Consider the following 26,785-nt stretch of genomic DNA (forward strand, 5'->3'; position numbering starts at 1 on the left):
AATTATTTTGAAATAAATGGTTTAGGAATATCGATTGTAGAGTATTGCATGTTTTCTACGTAAAGGGAATGATGTACATAAAAAGAAATAGAAATAGGGTGGGTAAATTTCTCAAAGAGTTGCTTAACTTAGTTTTGTGTTAATAAAAATATAAAATAGAGAGAACATTCTCTATTTCACTCTCTAAATATAGAGAATAGAAAGTAAAATAGAGATGAATTGGAGATGATTGCATTTTTCATTTTCATATTATATTAATAATTAATGAGGCATAAATAGTTCTTCTCCATTAACCATGATAAGATTACAGGATTAAAGAACAATTTGATATATATTTAATTTAAAATTATAAAATTCAAAAAATAATATATTATTAAACTTTGTATTAAGTCAAAATAAGTTTGAAACGAAGGAAATACTTAATCTCGCAAAGATAAAACTAAAGATCAACGATTTTGAGATTTAAGCTTAAAAATTAAAGATTCTATTTTAAGTGGAAAAAATTAAAGACCCTCTTATTAAATTAAGACAAATTAGGTTCGTACCTTCTGGTGTATGTCCCACAAGGGTAGGACCCACAGTCCACTTGATTAGGAGTAGCACTTTCTAGTCCGTGGGCCCGCTCCGACTCATAGTTGGGTTACAGGTAAGAATTTTTCATCCAATTAAAAACTGCCACATGTACATCGTAACCAGCTTGCCCACTTTTATTTTGATAACGTTATCTTCCACTGATTGGACTGTGATTTACACGTGTCCTCTTTACACACATCTTCTTACCCCATTACTAAAGTTGGTAATAATACTTAATATAACTTATATATAAATGGACTCAATAATGCTCATATTTAGCAATTACAGAAAGAGAGTTAACATATAATTTTAGGGAACCATCCTACCACGTGTCAAAATACAAAATAAAAATAAAAATAATTCAATTTCCCAAGTCAAATTATAATATTCTTGATTATGAAAATTGTGACTTTCATTATGTATTTTTGATTTTTAAATATGTGAATTTTATTGACATGCAAATTAAGAGAGTTGAGCCCGACATTGCACTCTAAACTTTATCATTTTATTGATAATCAAGAAATTATTTACTATCTATCGCAAGATTCGATCTCTATTCTTTTCCACTTATTATTTGGAAACTTAATGTAGTTACAACTTGTTAGACTTGTGTGGGCTCTTTTATGTATATAATATCATCAATTCCCGCAAAAGTTAGTTAGCTCGTGTAGCACAAAAGTGGAAATCAGGTCAATTTCCTATACTTAATCAACCAAACTTCTAATACTTTCACTTTGAAATAATGTTACATTTTGTCAATTATATGTAACGTGCACTCTTCAAAGCTTGAATTGAAACTTTTGATTAAGGGAGAAATTATAACATTCACGGCACTACATCAGTGATAGAAACTGCGAAATTTTACGTGCCCGAAAAACAACAACTAATGTTAGTGTGACCAAAGGTTAAAAGGTGGAAACTAGGAAGAGGAGGAGATATAATCTGAATCACTCAATTCTAATCAGCACGAGTGAACAACAAACAAAAATAAATAAATTGAATGGTCTTAAACTATTCAAAAATATATAGCAGTAATTTAAACAAGAAAATGCTGCTAAAATTCTTGTGATCAGCAGAAACAAGGTCACCATTTTTTTTTTGTTTTAACTTTCTTTCAACTGACGTTGATGTGTTAAAGAAAAAACCTTGTTCAACTAATTGGAGCTTTCTTTCTATTGCTATTCGCAGGTTAGTTCTTTAAATTCCCCCGTACCTTTCATTATTAATCTGTTTTTTATTTTTCCTTAATATAATATTGAGGATTTGAACACCTTTTTCCTTTTCTAGATAGTCTCTACGTGTATTAAAGTTAGAAAGGGAGCTTATTATAATCTAATTTGACTATATATAGTAAGCTCCAATTACTTGAAAAAAGTGTGAAAAAGCATGTTCAATCGTTATGATTTTTGAGTAATTGGCTTGTGATTCTTGGTATTGGGATACTTTTTAAATTTGTTGATAAAGTTTCAATCTTTATGATTTTTGAGTGGTCATAACTGTATCTCATTGTGTATATTTGGTTTATCTCATTGTGCAGAAACTCAGAAAGACAAGGTTTTTGGTTGTTGTTGATGATGAATGAGTGCATTATACATCTGTTTGTGTAAGCCAAAGTCGGTTAACTTTCTTATTATGCGATTTTTATAATCGTTGATATTGTTTGAAATTAGTGGATAGACTCTAGTGGGTATCTACTAGGCTGAGGTGAGAAGTTAACATAAAAGGAAAGACAAAAACTTGGGAATTGTTTTAGGCTACCTGAGGTGTCTGTTGTTTCAGCATGTCTGTTGCTTTGTTGTGGGTTGTTTCTCCGAATTCTGAGGTCTTAAATGGGACAGGATTCTTGGATTCAGTCCGAGAAGGGAACAGGTTCCCATCTCGGAATAGGAATTCGATGTGGAAAGGGAGATTCAAGAAAGGTGGGAGACAGGAGTGGAATTTTGGGTTTTTAAATGCAGATTTGAGATATTCGTGTTTAGGAAGATCAAGAACTGAGAATGGAAAGAGTTTTTCTGTACAGTCCAGTTTGGTGGCTAGTCCAGCTGGAGAAATGGCTGTGTCATCAGAGAAAAAGGTGTATGAGGTGGTATTGAAGCAGGCAGCTTTAGTGAAGAGGCATCTGATATCTACTGAGGACAGAGAAGTGAAACCGGATGTTGTTGTTCCGGGTAATTTGGGCTTGTTGAGTGAAGCATATGATCGTTGTGGCGAAGTATGTGCAGAGTATGCAAAGACATTTTACTTAGGTCAGTCTCAGCCTTTGTTTTTATCTGTTCTTTAGTTTACAAATTCTTGGTTAAGGTATTAGTTGATGAAGACAGAATTTAATCTTTTTGTTTGGTTCTTATTTAGGAACCATGCTAATGACTCCAGACAGAAGAAGAGCTATCTGGGCAATATATGGTGATGTTTCAACTTTCAAGACATGTAGTATTTCTATGTATATATCTGTGCTTAGCTGAGGACATAAAAAGAGAATTATATTTTAGTTAGACATGGAATATTATAGGTGCAAGTTGATCTCTACTAGCTTGTGAAACATTATTATATGCATAAAGAGAAGAGATCTAATTTCTTATACCATATACAACAGTCAAAATTAGTGGAAGAAATGCTAAATTATTAGACTGGATCCACAGAAGTGTAACATGCTAACTGTTTGTTTTATCAGCTTTCTTGGGAATCTTTGACATAATTTCAACTTTTCGCTGGCCGGTAGTTATGCTGTTATACAGTCCAAAAGGTTAAAGAAAGTAGCATTCAGATAATTTAACATTATGGGTACTTCCCACTAACAACATTCTGGTCTCTAGGTGTATAAAACTGGTGATCTGATTCTCTTTACCGTTTCGTTTGGCAGTCTTAAAAGTTTGGTCAAGGTTTGTGCATAGTCAATTATGGTATATCTGGTAATTTTGGTGCTTTCATGTATTCCGTTTCCAAGAAGGACTAGATCTTGCCATTGAGAAATTTCCACTTAAAATTGAAAAAATATGTGGTGTTTCTGGCTTGCTCGTTAGATTAATTTGTAGTTCAAGCAAGTTAAGCATATTTATAAATGACCTTGTTGTCTGAAAGCTGTGTTCTTTTTAAACAGTGTGGTGCAGGAGAACTGATGAGCTTGTTGATGGCCCTAATGCATCACACATAACTCCACAAGCTTTAGATAGGTGGGAGGCCAGGCTGGAAGATATTTTCAACGGGCGGCCATTTGATATGCTTGATGCAGCTTTATCCGATACTGTTTCCAGATTTCCTGTTGATATTCAGGTTAGTCTCTCTAATTCTATCACCATTATATTCTCCAGATTCAGATTCTATTCTCTTTTGCTGAGTGCTTTTCTGATGCAAGTACTTGTGGAATTCAATACTTCTCTTCTTTGTATTTCTATCTCTTTCTAATATCATTATCTACTTATATTTGTTATTTTATTAGTAGCAAATTAGGCAACTAGTTTTCATTTGCTATCACTGGTGGCTGACGTTTATCTTGTGTTTAATAACCTCTCCATGTGAAGTATCTGATTATTCATCTACCTGGTGCAGCCATTCAGAGATATGGTTGAAGGAATGCGTATGGACTTGTGGAAATCCAGATACAACAACTTTGATGAACTATATCTATATTGTTACTATGTCGCTGGTACAGTAGGATTGATGAGTGTTCCAATTATGGGCATTGCACCTGAATCAAAGGCAACGACAGAGAGTGTATATAACGCAGCTTTGGCTTTAGGGATCGCAAATCAACTAACCAATATACTCAGAGATGTAGGAGAAGAGTAAGTATGAAGCTATATTTAATTCACATCGATCATTTCCTAAGTAACATGCCAAAATATATCAAAAGAGTTGTCTATTTCTCAGATATAAGTACAGAGTAATTCCTATTGCTCCATTTTGTTTCCAAAAAGTCACAGGCGACTTTGCCATTCTTTTTGTTTCACTTTAGTTTGAAGTACAATGTGTTCAGTGCTTAAAATGCCTTAACATATTTCTTTTTGTACAGTGCAAGAAGAGGAAGAGTATACTTACCTCAAGATGAATTAGCACAGGCAGGGCTCTCCGATGAAGACATTTTTGCTGGAAGAGTGACTGATAAGTGGAGGATCTTTATGAAGAAGCAAATTCAGAGGGCAAGGAAATTCTTTGATGAGGCAGAAAAAGGTGTCACAGAACTGAGCTCTGCTAGTAGATGGCCGGTAAGTAGTCATAAAGTTACAGTTGATCGTACGTATCTGCTACTTTTTCTTTTATTGTTAATTGTTATGGTAGTGAGGTAAAAAACAATATGAACTTAAGTTTTTTATAGTGACACATTCCATCACATTGTTATGCAAAACAGAATAGGCTTCAGTTCAAAAATAGTTTCCTCTCATTTGGCTAAGTAACTAGTAGACATTGAAAGGTATCATAGTTTTCGATTTCTAGTTCTTAAATCCTCTAAATCACATGTTCCTTCATCACAGAAGAGAGGAAAGAGAGCTTGAACAGCGTGCGTCATGCCTATGCATTTATGGTTTTATTTTGCATTGAGCTTACATTGTGAATCTTTGTTCTAGTATGAAGAATGAGCTGACTCTTTTTTGTTGCTGCAGGTGTTGGCGTCGTTGCTGTTATATCGCAAGATACTGGACGAGATTGAAGCGAATGACTACAACAACTTCACAAGGAGGGCTTATGTGAGCAAGCCAAAGAAGCTTCTGACGTTGCCCATTGCTTATGCAAGATCTCTAGTGCCCCCTAAGTCAACTTCTTCCCCACTAGCAAAGACATGAATGAAGTTTTTGAAAGACAATTAGAGGCCTATACGTACACTAAAGAAAATCAGCTACTTAATTGTAAATGAGCTATCTTTTGCTACATGTGTATCATCATCATCATCATCATCAAAAGTAGATTGTAAATTCAATATGCAATATTTCTTGGTAGATTAAAGTGTCATAACTAGTCGAATCAAATCAAAATTTGTATACATCCAATTTAATTGGTTTCATAACTCAAACGAATCAATCAAATCAGGTGAAGACGTTCGTAGACAATGTTATTTAGTAACAGAGAATCGATCAACAGAATTATTTTTCCAAGAGTATGTACCGGTATTGCATAAACTTGTTTGGAGACGATGAAGTATATCTCAAGGAGTTTCATATCATCTTTCGTTCGAGAAGTATGCTATGTCAACTTTGAATCAAATAGATCAACAAATTGGAGAAAATCAATAATTAGCCATATATATATTCCTGAATACTTTGGAATTATTTCTGAAAATTAGTTTGCTAATTAACCCTTTATGTTTACAAAGTTTGACAAATGGAAGAAAATCTTATCAAAGATCTTTCTTAATTTCTTGAGAATATAATGTTGGGTAGATTAAATGAATCCGAATAAAATAAATCGAACAGATGTCAAGAATTGGTCAACAAAGTTGATGAAAGCTTGCTTGAGAATAGGGGGACAAAATCCAACAACTACAAAGTAGCTTACTGCATGGGGAGGCACTGATGCAACCAAATTTTTTACTAAAATAATTTTAAAATATAAATACACAAACAAATAAAAATTAAATTTGACTATATATATATATAAAACATATTAATTTTTTAAGTACGTTTTTCGACATGATTTGATTAACATTTGAAGGGGGGTGGGACACTATTTAAAGTTAAAGTTCAAAAAGTATATTTAGAACCTAAACTACTTTTTTGTCATAAGTTTAAATTTTATGTTTCAAGTATGAAGTTGAAAATAGGCCAAATTGATAAATAAACTATTAGCTTTATTGTTATTATTATAAGTACCACTGTTGTCACTAAGCTTAGAGAATACTAATTGAGTTAGTACCATTGTTGAAAGAAAATAGGCTAATTGAGTTGATTATTCTAATTTCTCCCAAAAATTCATCCACCATACACCAAGTCACTAGCCCTTTTAAAAGAAAGTTTTAACACCATGCATATAGGGATTCTTACGCTCTTAAATACTCTCCGTTTTGATTTATTTTTCATGTGTTTGATTTGACTTGAATTAAAAAAAATAAAGAAGATTAAAAATAGTACTAATTTACATAAATCTTATAATGTTAAGAGCTAATTACATTATTTCCTTACTTTTTTTCAAATTACAAAAATCTCTTAAAATTTATGAATTTCAGATACATCAACATACATCCGGATACATAGACGAGGGATGTATCTGAGAGGGGATAAAACATCCGTATACACATGGGAGGGATGTATCCGAGAGGGGACGGATGTATCTGAGAGGGATAGGGATATATCCGAGAGGGATAGGGATGAATCAGCGAGAGGGAAGTGATGAATCCGAGGGGAATTTTTCATTTTTTTTTAAATGGTTGAAAATTTTAGAGATTATGGTAAAACAAATTGTGTATTTTAATAATTTTTTCTACTTTCTTTTTTAGTTTTTTTTCTTACATGACATATTTAAGGCAATCAAATTTGGTGGCCTTAAACATGTAATATAAATATAAAAACTAAAAAAAAAAAAGTTAAAAAGAAAAAGTAGTGGAAACAAATTGAAATAGAAGGAGTAACTATATGGCGTATGGGTATTTTGTCTCATGCACCCATTATTCCACATAAGAATTAATATTATTATTTTAGTCCTTTGGTAAGTGGGACTTTCCACTCAACCACGTACTGGTTGATGCTCATCTTCACGTGCCAACCCCCAATACAAGAAAAATTGTATTGTTGTTAAATATTCAAGTCCATCAAATTTACGTACAATCATATAACCAGCAAGTACAACTGTTTTTAAGCACTTTACTTTCTACTAGTACAGTTCAAATACACTGTGGTCCATCTACTGAACGTAACAAAAAACATTAAAATCACCTAATTCTCACATGACAAGTACAACCTCCACTACACTACTAGCTCTTTTTCTTTGGTCCTCTTTTTTTTTTTTTCATGCAAATGAAATTGTCTATTTAAGGAGAAAGTATATAGTCAATATAATTGAATATTGATCATAAATAAGAATATTATCAGAACCTTCAACCTAGTGTACTAGGACTTCACATAAAAGAAAAAGAAAAAAAGAGAGGAAAAATGGTAGTGAAAGTGTATGGTTCAGCAATGGCTGCATGTCCACAAAGGGTCATGGTTTGCCTTATAGAATTGGGAGTCGATTATGAACTTATACATGTTGATCTTGATTCTCTCCAGCAGAAAAAACCTGATTTCCTGCTTTTACAGGTTAATATTTTACTTGTCACTTTTAACTTATCAAAAGTAAACATATATATATATTTTTTTCATGTTTACCTATAACATTAATTACTTATGCTTCGAATCGTTTTGTTATCTTCCTGCAGCCATTTGGACAGGTTCCTGTCATTGAAGATGGCGATTTCAGGCTTTTCGGTAACAGTCTACATCAATATACTATCATTATTGAAGCCAGGCCCAACTGGCCCATTGAGGCAAATCGGCCCACTCCACTAGGAGTGCCAAAGAAAACATTAACTCATTCTATTTTGATTCACTCAATTAAGTTCATATAAAAGTTAGACGGAGATATAGCTCAAATTTACTATGAGAAACTGTCAAAATACTTTTTAATATGTTACATAAAGCCACAATAAAGAGAAAAAAACATACTAGGTAATTTTAAAACTACAGTCTACAAGAAGCAAACAGATAAATTAAACCTGGTTGGTAAGAGTTGAGGGAATTGAGTTATGACCCATTGTTTTATTCCATTTTTAAAAAAATCAACCTCATTTCATCCCAACTAATATTTAGGCATGTTAACGAGTCGTACAGCTCAGTCCATTTCGACTCATTCCATATAGATCACAACCCATTAGCGTATGTGGGCTGAGCTAGGTCGGTCTTTTCTTTATTTAAAAAATGTTAAACATCTAAAATTTGATTTTGATTTTTTTTTCCAGAATCTAGAGCAATAATAAGATACTATGCAGCAAAATATGAAGACAAGGGAAAGAAACTAACAGGAACCACACTGGAAGAAAAAGCTCTAGTAGATCAATGGTTAGAAGTGGAATCGAACAACTACAATGACTTGGTATACAACATGGTACTCCAACTCCTCGTATTCCCTAAAATGGGACACAACAGTGACTTGATCGTGGTACAAAAATGTGCCAACAATTTAGAAAAAGTGTTTGATATCTATGAACAAAGGTTGTCCAAGAGTAAATACTTAGCAGGAGATTTTTTCTCCTTAGCTGATCTAAGCCACCTTCCTAGCCTTAGATTTTTGATGAATGAAGGTGGCTTTGCACATTTGGTGACTCAAAGGAAGTGTTTACATGATTGGTATTTGGATATTTCAAGTAGGCCTTCTTGGAACAAAGTGTTGGACTTCATGAATATGAAGAAATCAGAGATGTTACCCGGCCCAGCTAAAGATGAAGTAAAAGTTTAAGCAACTCCGTGATTTCAACTAGATTATTCTGTTACGAGTGGCATGGATAATGAGAATTCATATAGCCGACTCTGTCTATCTAATTAATTTGGTTTGGAATTGAAGCGTTTTTAGTTTCATTGTGTTGTGTTGTAATCAGACCAAAAAATAAAATAATTTGAACTATGGGTTTTAAGTTCTCTGCGCATTGACGATGTATTCAAAATATTTTTGTACCATCACGACATGTTACATATCCGCAATAACCAATACCTCTTAATTACAAATATGATTAAATTACATGGCAAATAGAATAAATAACGTACATGCTAAATACAGTAATACTTGTTAATTTGCGAGGCACTAGTTCTGCTAAAATGTGTCTTATTCTATGAATTTGACAGTTATATGAATATGAAGGTGGTGTTATAATCTTTTTAAAAAGTTATATCACTAAAGACGAGACAAAGCAAGAATCTGCTCCTGACTTTGATCGTATGCTCGAGGATTTTCCCTTTTGACTTGGTTTGGTTTTTTGCTTGTTTGATCAGACACCACAAATGTCTTTGCCACTGCTCTCAAATGATTCTTCTGCACTTTCCCTGTTCCTGTTTTCGGCAATTCTTCCACAAATTGAACCTTCTTTGGTACCATGAATCCCGGCAAGTTCTTCCTACAGTGTGCTATGATGTCTGATTCTTTCAAGTTGGAGTCTTTCCTCGATATAACAAAGGCACATGGACTTTCACCCCACCTTGGATGTGGCATGGCCACAACAGAGGCCTCTACTACATATGGATGTTTCATTATTGCACTTTCTACTTCTACGCTGCTAATGTTCTCTCCACCTGATATGATCACATCTTTGCATCTATCTTTGATTTCCAAATACCCATCTGGATGAATCACTCCCATATCCCCTGTGAAAAACCAACCATTCTTGAATACTTGTGAATTTGCCTTTTCATTCTTTAAGTACCCTTTCATGATACTGCTTCCCCTCAGGCATATTTCCCCTGTTGTTTTCCCATCACGAGGCACACTTTCCATATTCTTGAAGTTCTTCACATCAACATCAGCAAGTGTTAGTATGCCCAGCCCTTGTCTTGCCTTTAACCTGGCTTGTTCTTCCCAGGGTAATTTGTTCCACTTGGCTTGAAACTCGCACACCAGGGCTGGTCCAGTAGCCTCGGTTAGCCCATAGGCGTGGACCACATGGAACCCCACCCTCTCGATTTTTTCAAGCAGGGGTGCTGGTGGGGGTGCACCCCCCACCAAAACTTGTACTGGGGTCATTATTTGACACTGCTCGTGTGGCTTGGCCTCAAGGATTATGTTGAGAACAATAGGTGCAGCACACATATGCGTTACTTTGTGTAACGCTATGTTGGAGTAGATTTCTTGGGCTGTTGTATTGCGGATACAAACATTGGTCCCACCCCTTGCAGCTATTCCCCAGGTGAAAGTCCAACCATTGCAGTGAAACATAGGGAGGGACCATAAGTAGACAGGCTCAGTACCCATCTCCCATCCCAAAATCAAACTCAAAGTGCTCAAAAAAGCACCTCTGTGGCTGTACACAACTCCCTTTGGCTCTGAAGTTGTACCTGATGTATAGCTCAAAGTAATTGGATCCCATTCATCATCAATATTCTCAAGGACATATTTAGGATTTCCTTGGAACACCAATTGCTCGTACTCGAGCTCCCCTAACCGGATTCCAGTAGGGGAATCGAGGTCATCAATAACAACAACGAGAGGCATTGGCATTTGAAAGTCAGACATTAGTATTTCAATGGCCTTTTTAGCTTTGTCGATGTATTCATAGTCGATAAAAAAGATCTTGGCTTCCGAGTGCTTGAGAATTAGAGCAACATTTCTAGCGTCCAGCCTTGTATTGATGGCGTTGAGCACAGCCCCTGCCATTGGCACAGCAAAATGCATTTCTAACATGGCCGGTACATTTGGTGCAAGGACCGAGACCTACATGATTATAAAATTAAACCTCATTAACACATATGACCATAATCTCACATATATAAGAATTACTCAAAGGATCGATACACTTACCACGTCGTTCTTGACAATGTTTAAGGAGCGGAGGGAGGAAGCAAGGCGACAACAACGTTCATGGGTTTCCCTCCAATTGAAGCGAACATTAGCATAAATAATAGAGGTGCGGTTGGCATAAGAATTGGAGGCTCTTGTTAAGAAGGTGAGAGGAGTAAGAGGCACATAATTAGCTCCACATTTAGGTAAATTATCCATGGGATTATAAGTGCAAAGTTGAATTGTTTTTCAATTTGATACACTAATAAAATGGTCTGTTTTGGAAAAGGTTTGCAAAGATAGGCTATAGAATTTGTGTAAAAGATGCAGCTCATAGTTGTGTTTATATAGAGAAGAATCTCAGCCTTATTTCTCATGTCCATTTGGGCCCCTAATGGTTGTTTAGATGGAAATAATAAGGAAGTTGCAGTGAATGTGTAATACTAAAACCATATGCATCGACCTATACTATAGACAGACACACACAATAAATAAATAAAAACAATTTGAAAAAAAGGGACTTTTGACCTTGAATGTCCCAGTGATGACCTGGTAGTTTACACACAACTTTTTTTTAATGACAAGGAATTGCTACTTTGGATGTGTATGGGTAAAATCCCGCTTCTATGCGATAGTTTGCAAATTATATGAGAAAGTTCAGTGCGACAAGTTCAAGCAAATGGCAAACTTAAGACCTCCGTCACACAACTTTTTGCCACTTGGCCTCACCAATTTACCCAACTGGGACAATAACCTTAAGCCACTTATAATTTAACAATACACCAATCCGTCACTATTGGATTTCAAACGTCAAAACTTTTAAGTTTAGCGTCAAAATACTTATTTAAAAGACATAAAAAAAATTATTATAAAAAGTAATTATTTGATTCAAATTCGAATGAGATCACACAAATTAAAACACACACAATAATCTATATAGACGAAGACATAAAATGGGTTGTTGATTGAAGCAAAAACAAAAAAAAAATTATTATCTTTTTGTTCCATATAACGTGTCATGAGAGGTCGAAATGTACACATCAACTGATTTCCATAAGGGGCATAACTACTAAAAGAATATTATTTTAGTGTGACTTTATTATTTTATTTATCGACACATTCACACCACAAATTCAAATTTCAAGATATTTTCCAACATAAATAATGCTTGTACTTCTCAACTTCTTAAAAAGAGTGTTAGTTACACTTAGATATCACAAAAAATAAAAATAAAAAAAGTACTTAGATATCACAAATTCACAATTTTCGTGATATATTTTATTTTTTAATTTATATAAGAAAAACTATTTTTTATTTAATAAAATAATTTATAATCATATAATTATTTTTTAATCAGACTTTTATGTTTTAATAACTTCTATGTATATTTTTAAATTTTCTACCAAACAAATAATATATATATCATTTCAAGCCACATGCTTTTTTTTAAGGGTAAAGGGTCAAATATGCTCCTAAACTATTCGAAAAGGTCTAGATATATCCTCCGTTTAAAGTTTGGCTCACTCATGCCCTCGCCGTCCAACTTTTGGTCTAAATATGCCCTTATGGGCGTTAGTTGGCCTGCTAGACATATCCAGCTTATTTTTCATTTCTTTAAATGCCACATGGAATTGTCATGTCATTTTGACTTTACCAATGACATTTATATGAAAATGGAAAGGGATCAATTATGCCCCTAAAAAATTCGAACCCATAAACACCTAATTCGACCCATAAATCAACCCCCTTTTTAATTAACTACCCGACCCGTTTTCAACAATTTTGTTTAAATTTTTATTTTTTTCGATAAATCCCAAAAATTAGTAATTGATTAATAAAAATAGGAAAAATATGAAAAAAAAATATAAAATTAACGCCAAAAATTCACAAATAAATATTGTAACCTTAAATTCAACAATTTCAACAATTTTTTAAAATTTTTATTTTTTTCGGTAAATCCCGAAAATGATAATTGATTAATAAAAAATATGGAAAATCTGAAAAAAAAATATAAAATTAACTCCAAAAAATCACAAACAATTATAGTAACCTTAAATTCAAAAATTTCAACAATTTTTTTTTAATTTTTATTTTTCTCAGCAAATTTCGAAAATGAGTAATTTATTTTTAAAAAAATTAAAAAAATTGTTGAAATTTTTGAATTTAAGGTTACTATATTTATTTGTGAATTTTTGGCGTTAATTTTATATTTTTTATTAATCAATTACTCATTTTTGGGATTTACCGAAAAAAATAAAAATTTTAAAAAATTGTTGAAATTGTTGAATTTAAGGTTACAATATTTATTTGTGAATTTTTGGCATTAATTTTATATTTTTTTCATATTTTTCCTAGTTTTTATTAATCAATTACTAATTTTCGGGATTTACCGAAAAAAATAATAATTTAAACAAAATTGTTGAAAATGGGTCGGGCAGTTTATTTAAAAGGGGGGGTTGATTTATTGGTCGGATTAGGTGTTTATGGGTTTGAGTTTTTTAGGGGTATAATTGATTTCTTTCCATTTTCATATAAATGTCATGTGGTAAAGTCAAAATGTCATGGCAATTCCATGTGACATTTAAGGAAATGAAAAATAAGTTGGATATGTCCAGCAGGCCAACTAACGCCCATAAGGGCATATTTAGACCAAAAGTTGGACGGCGAGGGCATGAGTGAGCCAAACTTTAAACTGAGGGTATATCTAGACCTTTTCGAATAGTTTAGGGGCATATTTGATCCTTTGTCCTTTTTTTTTTTTTTAAAAAAAGAAGTTATTTAGTTTTTTTTAAGCCACATGCTCCTTATTACCCAATTGACTGTTTTACTTGGTTGCTTTTTATTTCTCTTCTCTCACGTCTACTTTGAACTAATTCTGTTAAATGCACACCCTTAAAATAAATTAAAATTTAAAATTTTCTCACAAAAAGTATTTTTCTTTTTGTTATTTTCTGCATTTAGAATAGTAAACCAAAAGTACTATTAAGATGAAAGAAATAAAATATTCGATTCCACAAAATTTATTATATGTTTTTAAGGGGTCATTTGGTTTGAATATGAGTTATGTGGGATAAGTTATGTTGGGATTAGTTATGATAGAATAAATTGTTCTGAGATTATTTCTTATTGAGTGCTTAGTTGGTTGTATTCAAAATAATATATATTGATAAATTTTAAGAACAAGTTGTTTGTTTACAAAATTACCCTCCACTTTATTTAAACTTTTTAAATTTTTCTTTGCAACCTTTAGTTATTCATTTTTTAAAATAAATTTTTTATTTTATTTAACTTAAATATTTTTGTTCATCTATTCCCATGATAAGTACCGTGTGTATTTAAAAATATAACTTTTTTCTTATTTAGCTTAAAAATAAAACTTCCCTCTTAAGTTTATTATAAAGAGAAGAAAATTTATGAGAAATCAAAATAAAATAAACATAAGAATTAGTCAAATAAATACATAAATAAAAATTATATTTATATAGTATAATTTTTTAATAGAAAAATATGTATAATTATCATAAAAATAAGGAGTAGTAAATATTATTATACATGGTATTAAAAAAAATGTAAATATACATAAATGTGAAAAATGATGTATAAAAAGGATTTAAAGGGACGTATTTGTCATTTACCGATTTTATCCCGGGATTACTATACCACCCAATATGAGGGATAACTTATCCCGGCACTAATTCATAATCCCAGGATAAGTTATCCCAAACTTCCCAACCAAACACTAAATTAAGTGCCACTAAATATTTATCCAGGACTATTTGTACCTATTCTTCACACCAAACGACCCCTAAGGGTTTAATCTAGGGGTGTATATGACCGGGTTGGTTCGGTTTTTTCAAATATCAAACCAAATCATTTGTGTCGAATTTTGAAATCTATAAACCAAACCAAACCAATAAAATTCGGGTTTTTCAACCTCGGATTTTTTCGGGTTTTTCCGGTAAAGTATTCATACAAACATATAATTTACTTGTACTTCAAATATTCTTTAGTCCTACCAAAATACAACTATCCAATGTGTTTTTTAAGAAAATAACACAAAATATGATATGAGTAATGACACTAAAATATCCAACAAAAAAATAATAATATTGAAATAACGTAAAACAAATATTGCAAATTAACAAGTCATAATGAAAATGATCATAATTTAAAAGTATTAAATCATCTTAAAATAAGTTTAATAGGTATTAGTTACATGACTAAATATTAAAGGAAATTAAAATTAGATTATATATTTGAATTGTTTAAACCAATGTAAAACCAAAGAACAAATATTCAATATTATTGTCATTCTTAATGTTGAATTGATTTTCATTTTGCATTAGTATTAATTTCATTTTGATTTAAGCTTTATTATAATTACCAACATCTGTGGACTATAATCTTTATTGAACCATTCAAAATTCTAAGTTTCAAACTTGAAATAATATATTAAAAGATAAAAACTATGAAAAAGTATAAGAAATATTTAAAAATTATATCAAAGTAAATATTTTTACGTATAAAGTAAAATTTTAAAATTATATATATAATGTCAGGTTAGTTTGGTCTCGGGTTGGTTTTTTTTAGTTAAAACCAAACCAACCCAAATATAGTCGGGTTTTTTTTTCAATACCAAACCAAGTCAAATCAACTACTAGTCGGGTTTTTTCTCTTGATTTGACTCGGTTTGTGGTTTGATTCGGTTTTCGGTTTGGTTTTGCACACCCCTAGTTTAATCCCTTCACTGTATATAAAGTTGTAGACTATTTCATCTCAGAATAAAATGGATAAAGCTATTAAAAAGTAGTGGTACCTCACATGCTTTCATAACTTCAGCGAACTAAAAAAGTCAGTCAATTGTTGTTGCCGAAGCTGAGCGACGACGATGCGATAAAAAAGTGTTTTTTCTAATATAATGACAACTTTTCCTTCAATGAGAGAAATGTCTTTTCATTTTTCCTTTACTTATTTTTTCCCTACATTTCTCAATTTACACTTTACTTAAACCCAAAAATGTTTTGCAACATACTATTTACAAGCTTTCAAACAACCATGATTTTTACAAAGATTTGTTGATCCAAAAAATCAACAATATTAGTAATTAGTTACCATTTTAATATAATCCCCTCATATGATATGAATAATCTATTCATGTCAGACATGAGTTATTTCTAACTAAATATCAAATAATGAATTATTTTTAAAATATATATAAAATATAAGTTTACGGATCAAGATATATTTACATTTAGGAATAATAATTGAAATCACAATTTGAAACATGAAGTCCTATTTTATTTATGAAGAAATATTTAAAATTAAAGTTAAAATTTATGCAGATTCATAAACTAGCGCTAATAATTTCAAATCAATACTTGAAATAAGACAAATTATTACGATCAACGATGTTTATTTTTTCCGAAATCGATTAAAATAAAAGAGTTCTAACACTATAATAACTAATTTCAATCCAAATTATTAGCTTGACTAAAACTTACTATGATTTCTTCCCAAGTTAGGAAAGAAAATGAAAAACAGTAGCATGCCTTACGTATAAAAGATTTTTTGTTAAAAAAAATAATTCTTACTTATCTTTTGAAAATTTGATAAGTAAACAAAAATATATTGTCTCAAAAAAATTTAGATGGAAATCAGAAAAAGACAATTAACATGAAATATTAATATCTCGAATGAAGTTTGTTTTTCCTATACTAATCGGGATAGATATATTCCTTTATTTATAAAAAAATGAATAAAATAAAATTATTAACTAAACATCAAAAAATTGAAAATCAAATCAAACACAACCTAAAATTTTGAGGTCATTCTTATTTGAAAATTCTAATAGTAGAAGAAAGGAAGTGGTGAAAAGTTAGATAGAATTGTTGCTATTATATTGTCTTCCACCAATTCTTCTCAATTATTCTTTCTTGTCTATTCGAGAATAATAATTATAATATGGACTTTTGAAATTGTCCGAAAACTTCCTAGCATTTTGGTGGATAAAGATTAATATTATTGTCGTCACATTTTTATTTTATTTTTTATTGGAAACTTTCACCCCCCAATAATTTTTCTTTGGAATACTGAAAAAGTTATAAGTTTATTTCTTTCCTTGTATTTTCAGTAAGAATTTCTTGGAAAATGTTTAAACAGAGAAAAATGTTTTCCAAGCTAGGTGACTGAAGAAATATTTTACTAGAATTCCTCTTTGGAAGACAAATTTTAATTAGATGACTAAAGAAATCAATTGATTTTGAGTTTTCTTTTTCACTAATTTTTATTATCTAAATTACATATAAAAATATCACTAATAATTTTGTAAAAATTATATAAATCTCATAGTGTTAAGAGCTAATTACGTCTTATCTTATTCTTTTGCAAGTTACAAAAATCCCTTAACATTATAGGATCTTGGATACATCTAAAAACTTGCGGATACATAGCTCATAAATGTATCCGACATGGAAGACATGTATCAGAGAAGGAATAGAGATGTATCTGAGAAGGTTATATTAAACTAACTTATAATATGAAAAGGATTATGTAGACATTGAAATTTTGTGGGACTCTACAACACATATTCAATTCGAATTGGGATTCTACAAGGTGTGTTCAATTTCAACTAGAATTCTTGGAGGCTACTCAATTCTAAACCCTAGTTCATACCTATATAAATGGTACTATATTCCCTTAAAAGGCATCTCAAATATTTCGCAAATTATCATGAAATATTCATATAGAGGTCAAATCTAAATCATCCTAGTTCGAGAAATACACCACTAAAGACCCTCAAATCATGGAAAAATCTTAGGAGAGTAGAATTAAGAGGGGAACGGAATTGTACCCGCAATAATATTTATCAATAAAGCATTCATGTTTCTTCAAATTTTATTTGTGTGGTTAATTTATTTTTCATATGTTTAAAATTTGTTGCAAAAAATTGACACCCCCAGTGGGACCAAATCTACCCTTCATCTCTTCTCTCATAAATCAAATTTGAAGCCGCCAAGGTGGAAGAATGAGTACTTCAAGCCTCGTCTTTGAGTTTCAACAAGTCTACACTCTGACAAGCCTTGAAGCAGGGGGCATTTGTAGACATTGAAATTTTGTGGGACTCTACAAAACATATTCAATTCGAATTGGGACTCTACAAGGTGTGTTCATAAATTTCAACTAGAATTCTTGGAGGCTACCCAATCCTAAACGCTAGTTCATGCTTATATAAAGGGTACTATATTCCCTTAAAAGGCATCTCGAATATTCTGCAAATTCATGGAATATTCATATAGAGGTCAAATCTAAATCATCATAGTTTGAGAAATACGCCACTAACGGCCCTCAAATCATGGATAAATCTTAGGAGAGTAGAATCAAGGGAGGAACAAAATTGTACCCGCAATATTTATCAATAAAGTTATGTTTCTTCAGATTTTATTTGTGATTGCAATTTCTTTTCTGACACTTTAAAATTTATTGCAAACAGATTGCAACTTATAATATTTTTTTATATAATATTTGAACGACTAATTTTTTAATATTAAACTAACTTAATTCAATTTAGAATTAAAAAATTAATCAAAATAAATCTGGTAAAATAAATGTGTGTGACACATAAAAGTGAACGGAGAGTAAACTAGGAGAAAAAACAACTACAGAATTCGTATATTGTTTGTCTACTACTCTATAAAAAAGGACAGTTAGGAACGACTTCAATTTGACTGACTATCAAAATTTAGGCAACTTTTCAACAACTAGAAAAATAAGTTTCTTTCTTTCTTTCATTCCTCTTGTAATTTCACCACACTTTCATGGAAAACGATTTCACGGAGAAAAACGTTTTGCAGTCTAGTGAATTTATATGCATGCATCAATTTAATTTGTTGCACAAATTTAAATTCCAAGTTTTGTTATTTTCAAAGAGATCAGAGAAAGAAATACAACTGATCTCAATCAGACCTACCATTAATATTACTACAATTTCTCTTTCGCGTTGCCCCCAAATGAATCATATTCAATCGAGCCTTAATATTAATATCGAATTTTAGATGAGAAAACACTACAATTGATTAGCAGAAAGACAATTACTCTAATTAAGATTTCCTATTAATTTATATAATTTGACCAAAGTATAATAAGTAAAGTCTACATGGTACCATCAACCATGCATAGATTAAACAAGGAAAGTTGGTAACGACTTTTGCTGACTAAATCAAATATTTATCTTTAAAAAATAGGGTCAACAATTATTTAATTAGCAAAGGGTTTGAATTGGCATCGAAAAATGCAAGAAATTGTATAACGAAGAGTTCGATGCTTCCACATGCAAATAAAGTACTCTTTCTTGACTTTGAACACAAAATAACTTCACCAGTTTCTTTTTCACTAATTTTTATTATCTAAATTACGTACCATGAAATTTCTTGAAAAAGTTTAAGACAGAAATAGCTTTGCACCATTTTATTATTAGTGTAGAATTTAAATTCCAAACGGAAGTCTTCTTTTCTACCTTCACCTTCCTCACTCTTTACTACCAATATTCCATTTTATAGATTATTATTTTGAAAGACAAGTGGGAGGGGAAAAAAAGGCCACAACTTAACTATACCCCATCTAAAAAATTTAATAGATTAAAATAGTCATTTGCTAATTTATAAGTCGAAAATATACAAAATGTCAAAATTATCTTTTTAAATGAGTGATGATGATCGATGAAGGTATATGTCATATCTTTTCATTTTTTCTCTTTTTATAGAAAGCTAAATTTTTATATCAAGTGGAATCCTATAACGATCCTAACAACCATGTTATTAATGGTAGAACCACGATGCTAGAATAACTTTTGGAAATAAAGAAGAAGGTGTCATTCTTTATTTAATTTGGAGTACATAATTATAGGATAATGCTAAATTGTCAGAAAATTTTAAAAGTGTATAATATCTTTTTTATTTTAAAATAAACTGATCTTTTTTTCCATACTTTAATTAAAATGTATTAAAGTTAAAAAGATAAAAATATTCAAAAAGGTAAAATACCATTCTGGCCAAAAAGATTTTTCCATAATTATATATGGGACCAATAGGATGCAAGAAAAGTATGTTTCAACTATAATACTAGTGTTTCTAATTAAGTAGAAAACAAAAAAGAAAGACTACTAGCTTGGAATTCATAAATAATTTGACTAAAATATAAGTAGTATAATCTAGAATATGGTCCCATGAACAAGTACAGTTAGTCATGACTTTCATTGACTACAAAATCTAGCTTTTAACAATAGGGATCGATAATTATTTAATTTGTGCTAAAAGAAAAAAATTGCATAAGAGAACTTTGAATTCCATGCTTTTACATGCAACTAATATACCCCTTCTTTGACTTTAATTTCTTTTATTCCTACTTAACAAACTTCACAAGCAGAAATATTCTTGTTGGTCTATATTAGACTGGGCCGGATTTATTTTTAATGAATTTTATTTGGTATTATTTTCAATATATAAAAAATAACTCATAATTATCTTATCAAACATAGCAAGTGTTTATTTTTTTCAAAACATATGTACAAAACAATGCTCTCTCATGATTTCATGTCTAATTTTTTTAAAAGTTAAAAGGTGAAATCGCTGACGAAAAATTCTGACTACGCTAGTAATTATAACAACATGCTATTTAGTAATTTACCATGAAATTGATGCTTTAATTTAGTGGGCGTCTTGTAGTTTGCTCAATAGTATTGTTCAAACGCTTCATCAATCATACAAAGAACAAAGAAAAAAAGGCATTTATTTACTTTGACGTAATGATGTCCACCTTCACTCCACTCCCCATCCACATCCAATCCCAAAGTATTTTCTTAGCTAAATTACTATAGATATTTTCAAATAATACTTTCTTTTTTTTGAATAAAATAAAAGAAAAAATTCAATTTTCAAAAAATAATAATATAATTCTCCTCGTACCAAACACACTCTAAGACCAAGTCTCGATCTAACCTACATTTTCTCCTTGGGTAGTTTCAAGTTTGTTACTAAGTAAGAATAAAAAAAGAAGGAAAAATGAGTTTGTTGCATGTGGAAGTCAAATAATTGCCATGCAATTAGTCCTTTTGATTATTAATAAAATATATTTGTTGACTCTATTTTTAAAAGCTAAATTCTCTAGTCAATGAAAGTCATGCTTCTAACTGTCCTTGTTTTAAAAAAAAATAAATTTCTACTTTGATCAACTTATGTCCCAATTATATAGTAGTTAATATATATGGTCTTTAATTCCGGTCATGAGAATAATGGTAAAATAAATGTTTTCATAAATTTCGTATTCCTTCAATTGAATATTATTATTATTATTATTATTATTATTATTATTTGAAGAGTTTAATTAAAAAATTCTTGGCTTAAATTTTTTTTAAAGGTTTTTATCAAGTTCTCAAATCCTTCCAAAAGGTACTTTAGGATTTGATTTCTTATCCGATTGAGATTCCAACCTCCTGAATTAAGGCGGAGAATATTTCAGGTTTCTTTTGCATCACCTTGAAATGTAACTAGGACCAATAGTCACGGTTTTAAAAAACGTCCTTGTTACAATATTGATTATTACAAAAGGTATAATTTCCGACCTCAACTTTTATGAAATTTTAGGATCCCTATAGAATATTGCACAAAAATTATTACTTTACCTTCAACTAGCATTAAATAATATTAATAAAAGTTAGTATAGATTTATTCCTAGTATTTCAACTATGTACATTTTCAGGAAAATGCATAAATACCCCCTAGTCTATGCCCAAAATCCTTGAGACACACCTAACCTTTACTAAGGTCCTATTACCTCCGAACTTATTTTTTAATTAATTTTCTACCCCTTTTCGGCCTACGTGGCACTATCCTTGAAAAAATTGTCAACACGTGATGGGCCCACAAGATAGTGTCACGTAGGCCGAAAAGGGGTAAAAAATTAATTGAAAAATAAGTTCGGGGCGGGGGGGGGGGGGGGGGAGGGGGCGGTAATAGAACTTTAGTAAAGATTAGGTGTGTCTCAGAGATTTTGGGCATAGGCTGAGGGTACTTAAGTATTTTTCCCTACATTTTCTATTGATTTATGATTTGACCTAATCGACCCAATTAATGACCTTTTCTCAAGGAAAAGACTCTGGTTGTTATCTCTATCTAATTCAATAATTTTCTTATTCCATGAAAGTTCATGATGAACATACAAGGAAAAGACAAAGTGCTAGACTTTATAAATTATTCCAAATGTCTTCTTCAAAAGAAAATTGTTGGAAAAAAAGCTCTGAAAAGAAAGCACATGACAAGGGATTAGGCATTATATATATATGCTAGAAAAGAAAGCCCGGGTGCTGCCTGAGCCCAACATTAATAAAGTTATATTGTTACTCTCTCCGTCCCATATTAGATGAGATTCTTACTAAAAAAAAAAAATTTCATATTATTTGAGCACTTATTAAATTAGGATAGAATCAATTAATTATTTTCCATTTTACCCCTACAATTAATATGACCATTCCTATATTGTATGTGTATTTTTTTGTAACTCATTTCAATGTGTATTGATATAAAGAAAGGGCAAAATGGTGAAGTCTTCCAATATATTAATGATTTCTTAATCACCGTGTAAAGTTGGAAGTGCCCATCTAATATGCGACGGAGGGAGTATAGTTTATGTATTGTTATAAAATTAGTAAAGATTGTTATAATATATTTTGCTCATAAGTGAGCTAACATAGAAACTTATTTGTCATTTGTCTTTTTAATTTCAATTTTAAATAGCAAATAAATGTAGCGATAAGATTAAGGGTATAAATGAAGCATATCATTCTAAACTTAAGTAAAAATAAACAGAGTAGAAGTAACATTAGGGTTATCGATAGGACGATTCATTTGGTTATTTTTTCAAAAAATTATATCATTCAATTTTTTGGCTATTTTATAATGTATAACCAAAATTAAAATTTTAAAATCATCCCAATCCTAATTTATGTGACACAAGCAGTACAAAAACTAGTCTTTTTTTTGTTGTCTTGTAGATATTTTAAGTTATTATTTATTGTAAATTATAGTACTTTTTATTAAAGTTTTTAATAACATATGTTACTTTTTATGTTTGAGAGTTAAACCAACTTTTTTTTATATGTCTTTTAATTTTATATTTTGTCCTTTTCCATTTTGAAAAACCAATACTCTCTCCATTTTATTTTATATGTCATTTCTTTTTATAAATATATTGGTTATTCCCTCTTTTTATTGGAACACATGTTGACTTATGGTGAATACTTATTCCCTCTTCTTATCTTATTGGAACACATATTGACTTGTGGTGAATACTTATTCCCTCTTCTTATCTTATTGGAACATACGTTGACTTGTGGTGAATCCTTATTCCCTCTTCTTATATATAGTAATATATTGGCCCCTCCCCTCATTCTTCCACCAATGTGCTTGGTAAAGTTTCTGTCAAATTCACTATAAATATCCATTAATCAAAGTATTGGTAGACAATAAAGAATAATTGGTGAAAGGCATTATAATAGTAGCCACCACTCTAATATCTCTTCCAATTCCATTCTTGTAATCACAACGACCTCATAATTTGCTATTTCTCTATTTCTTCACTTCAATTTGCACCAAATCAAATCAATCAGTATAACTAGTTTTTTTTAAAATAATTATCAAATCACTAATTAAATTTTTATTTATCAACGTACTACGATTAGTCGATTTTCTATTAAAAGCCACTCTGATGTGTTACCTCTGTATCAAAATACTTTTAATTATTTTTTTTTAAAGTCAAACGACATAATTTTTTTATAAATATTTAACATATTGTATGGAAACGTTTGTAATTTATAATAATATCTTTCTTATAAATTTTAAATATCTTAATTTTTTGTTGCTATTGAATAAATTTAATTTTATTTAACATTTATAAATTTGTTAAATTAATTCTCGAGAAACAAAATACTCTCTCTGTCCAATAATAGTTGTCCACGATTGATTTGTTACACACCTTAAGAAATACTCCCAGGCATTTTAAAGGAATTTGTATTTAATAGCAACAATAAAATAGACAAAAAAACAATTTATCTCTTGATTTTTTAAACTGGACAAATATTATTAAAGAACTATTTTAGTACCGTGAGTATGTTTCTAAATTATTGTTGGTTTTGTATGATGAGAAATATCATAACAAGTGTCGAACAGACAATGGAGGGTGGTAATCAATTACCTTTAGTATTGGACATCCCCTTTTTATCGGGAGAGTGTGGTGCACACTGTTTAATAAAAAGTTTATACTAAGAGGAAAAGCCTGTGCACATCAATATATATATTCATAATTTTCTTTTTCAACGTGACGTTGATTAAAAGATTTAAAATAAATAATATGATGGTATATTATTTCATTAAGCATATATATATAAATATATTAACATTGATAATTTAAGAAAAATAAAGTATAACTAATGCTGTGCATAAAATTCAGATTAGATCCAGAATTTCAACAAAGAAAGTCGAGCAAATTTCATTATTCACAATAGCGCATGATCAAATTACTGTAAATAAAAATCCAACAGATCTAGTTTTTAAAAAGAAACAGAGGGAGTATAGTAAAAATAGTTTTTAATACACATTAACAAAAAGTGTTAAAATTTTTACCGCATTAGTTAATTGTCATTAAATTCAGTGTTGCTATAAATTTTAGAGACATTTACACAGAGTGCAAATTGCCACTAAAAATAAATATTAGAGACAATTAAGCTATTACAGTTAATTAATTGTTATTAAAGATCATTTTTGGTGCAGTGGATCTTTTATGTATGTATCACGTTTTGTAAATCTTTTTTCTTTCTAAATTCTCGTAAAAATCTATAGCTAAAGTTTGTTAAATATTTTTTGAAGACAAAAATAATCACGTTTGACAAATTTTAAAAAACAAAATAGCACAACACTATATTCAAAGAACGTAACTATTTAAAACCCTACCCAAAGACAAAAAATATTTTATTTTTTTTGTCATTTCATCTGTTGTGCTATATGATTTTTTTTTTTCAAAAATTGAGTATTTAGATATAAATTTGATAAAATATTTTAAGACATTTTTTTAGTCACCACACGTTATATGACCATAGGATTTTTTTTTATTTTTTGCGTAAACTAACAACCCTTTTCTTGGCATTGTATGTTCAATTTATGAAATTGTTTGTATCCCAAGTAAGAGAAAATTATCAAAATTGGTCCTTAATGCATGATTTTCATTTTATTTGATGGATAAATATGATGGAAAAGTCCTGAACGTATTTCAAAATGTGATCAAATAGGTCCGAAATCATATAAGTAAAGATAATCATTATTCTTATTTTTATCAAAACGAATGTTTTTGGTATCAAACTACAAAACATTCAATCCGATTTCAAATCGCACATCAAAATTCATAATTACCCAAATTTGGAAGAGCCACAAAAAGACTTTCAAGGGTAAATGTTTGGTATGAATGAATATGTTTTTTGTGGAAAATGTTTTCTTCGAAAACAAGTAGACTTTGAACTTATTTTCTCATGTTTGGTTGGTGAGTAGAAAATATTTTATGGAAAAGATTTTTTAGTGTTTGATTTATGAATGAAAAATATTTTTGAGAAAATATCTTTTGTTTTTACTAGAGAGTAGAAAATAATTTTTGAATTGAAACTGAAAATATTTTTTTTAAAATAAACCTAATTTTTTTTTGGGGAGAGGGTGTGGCGGTGGGGACGGGTATAGGTGAGATAGGGTAAAAAAATAAAAATTTGAAATTGAAAATATTTTTAAAAACAAACTTAATTTTTTTTTGGAGGGGGTGGGGGGCGGACCGGGGGGTGAAAAAATAAAATTTTGAAATTAAAACTATGTTTTAAAAACAAACTTAATTTTTTTTTGGAAGGGGGTGGGGGCTGAGGAGGGTAGAAAAATAAAAATTTGAAATTGAAAATATTTTTTAAAAACAAACTTAATTTTTTTTTGGAGGGGGTGGGGGATGATGGGGGGGGGGGGGGGAGGTCGTGGGTTGGGGTGAAAAAAATACAAATTTGAAATTTGAAATATTTTTTAAAAATAAACTTTAAATTATTTTTTTGGGTGGGGGGTGGGATGGAAGGGGGGCTGGCCGAGGGGTCGGGTGGGATGAAAAATAAGAATTTGAATTTGAAAATATTTTTTACAAACAAACTTTAATTTTTTAATTTTTTTTGGGGAGTGGGGGGGGAGGGGGTCGAGGTTAGGGGTGGGGGTGGAATGAAAATAAAAAGTTGAAATCGGAAATATTTTTTTAAAACAAACTTTTTTTTTTTTTTGGGGTAGGGGGCTGGCGGGGGAGGGGGTAGGGGGTGAGGGTGGGGTAAAAAAATTTAAAAATTGAAGTTGAAAATATATTTATTTAAGAAAACTTTAATTTAGTTTTTTCAACAAAAAAAATTGTAATTTGAAGTTGGATGAGAGTTTTGGAAAATGTTTTTCTTAATTTTTGAAGGAAAGTCATTTTCCTTAAATTTGAGAAAAATGAGTTGATTTGGAAAATATTTAACCAACCAAACCTGAGAAAATTGAAAAATATTTTCCTTCCTACCAAACACACCCTTGGTCTATTTCGACAACAAACACAACGATTTTCTTACTTATATATGGCTTGGGACCAAATTGATCACCTTTTAAATACAATATTAAAAATCATTTCCAAGTTCCAACATATTTATACATTAAAGACCAAATGGAACCAAACA

The 26,785-nt window shown here is 30.5% G+C and overlaps 3 protein-coding genes across 3 annotated transcripts; 2 read left to right on the top strand and 1 right to left on the bottom strand.

Moving 5' to 3' along the window:
• The first annotated feature begins 1,523 nt into the window (after window positions 1–1,523).
• On the top strand, window positions 1,524–5,436 carry LOC125822081 (phytoene synthase 2, chloroplastic). Its single transcript, XM_049501447.1, has 7 exons — window positions 1,524–1,761; window positions 2,111–2,819; window positions 2,926–2,976; window positions 3,671–3,843; window positions 4,120–4,355; window positions 4,583–4,775; window positions 5,172–5,436. Exons 2-7 carry the CDS (start codon window positions 2,354–2,356, stop codon window positions 5,349–5,351), a joined length of 1,299 nt encoding a protein of 432 aa, XP_049357404.1. The 5' UTR covers window positions 1,524–1,761; window positions 2,111–2,353; the 3' UTR covers window positions 5,352–5,436.
• A 2,130-nt stretch (window positions 5,437–7,566) lies between these two features.
• On the top strand, window positions 7,567–9,164 carry LOC125822202 (glutathione S-transferase F11-like). Its single transcript, XM_049501585.1, has 3 exons — window positions 7,567–7,796; window positions 7,916–7,964; window positions 8,495–9,164. Exons 1-3 carry the CDS (start codon window positions 7,650–7,652, stop codon window positions 8,989–8,991), a joined length of 693 nt encoding a protein of 230 aa, XP_049357542.1. The 5' UTR covers window positions 7,567–7,649; the 3' UTR covers window positions 8,992–9,164.
• A 244-nt stretch (window positions 9,165–9,408) lies between these two features.
• LOC125822377 (trans-cinnamate:CoA ligase, peroxisomal-like) lies at window positions 9,409–11,338 on the bottom strand. The gene is made up of 2 exons (XM_049501771.1): window positions 11,041–11,338; window positions 9,409–10,953 (listed from the first exon to the last, which is right to left on the bottom strand). Exons 1-2 carry the CDS (start codon window positions 11,236–11,238, stop codon window positions 9,424–9,426), a joined length of 1,728 nt encoding a protein of 575 aa, XP_049357728.1. The 5' UTR covers window positions 11,239–11,338; the 3' UTR covers window positions 9,409–9,423.
• Between the last annotated feature and the right edge of the window lie 15,447 nt (window positions 11,339–26,785).

Source organism: Solanum verrucosum, unplaced genomic scaffold (genome assembly GCF_900185275.1).
Source record: "Solanum verrucosum unplaced genomic scaffold, falcon-dt-bn FXZP01000103.1, whole genome shotgun sequence".
Taxonomy (NCBI): domain Eukaryota; kingdom Viridiplantae; phylum Streptophyta; class Magnoliopsida; order Solanales; family Solanaceae; genus Solanum; species Solanum verrucosum.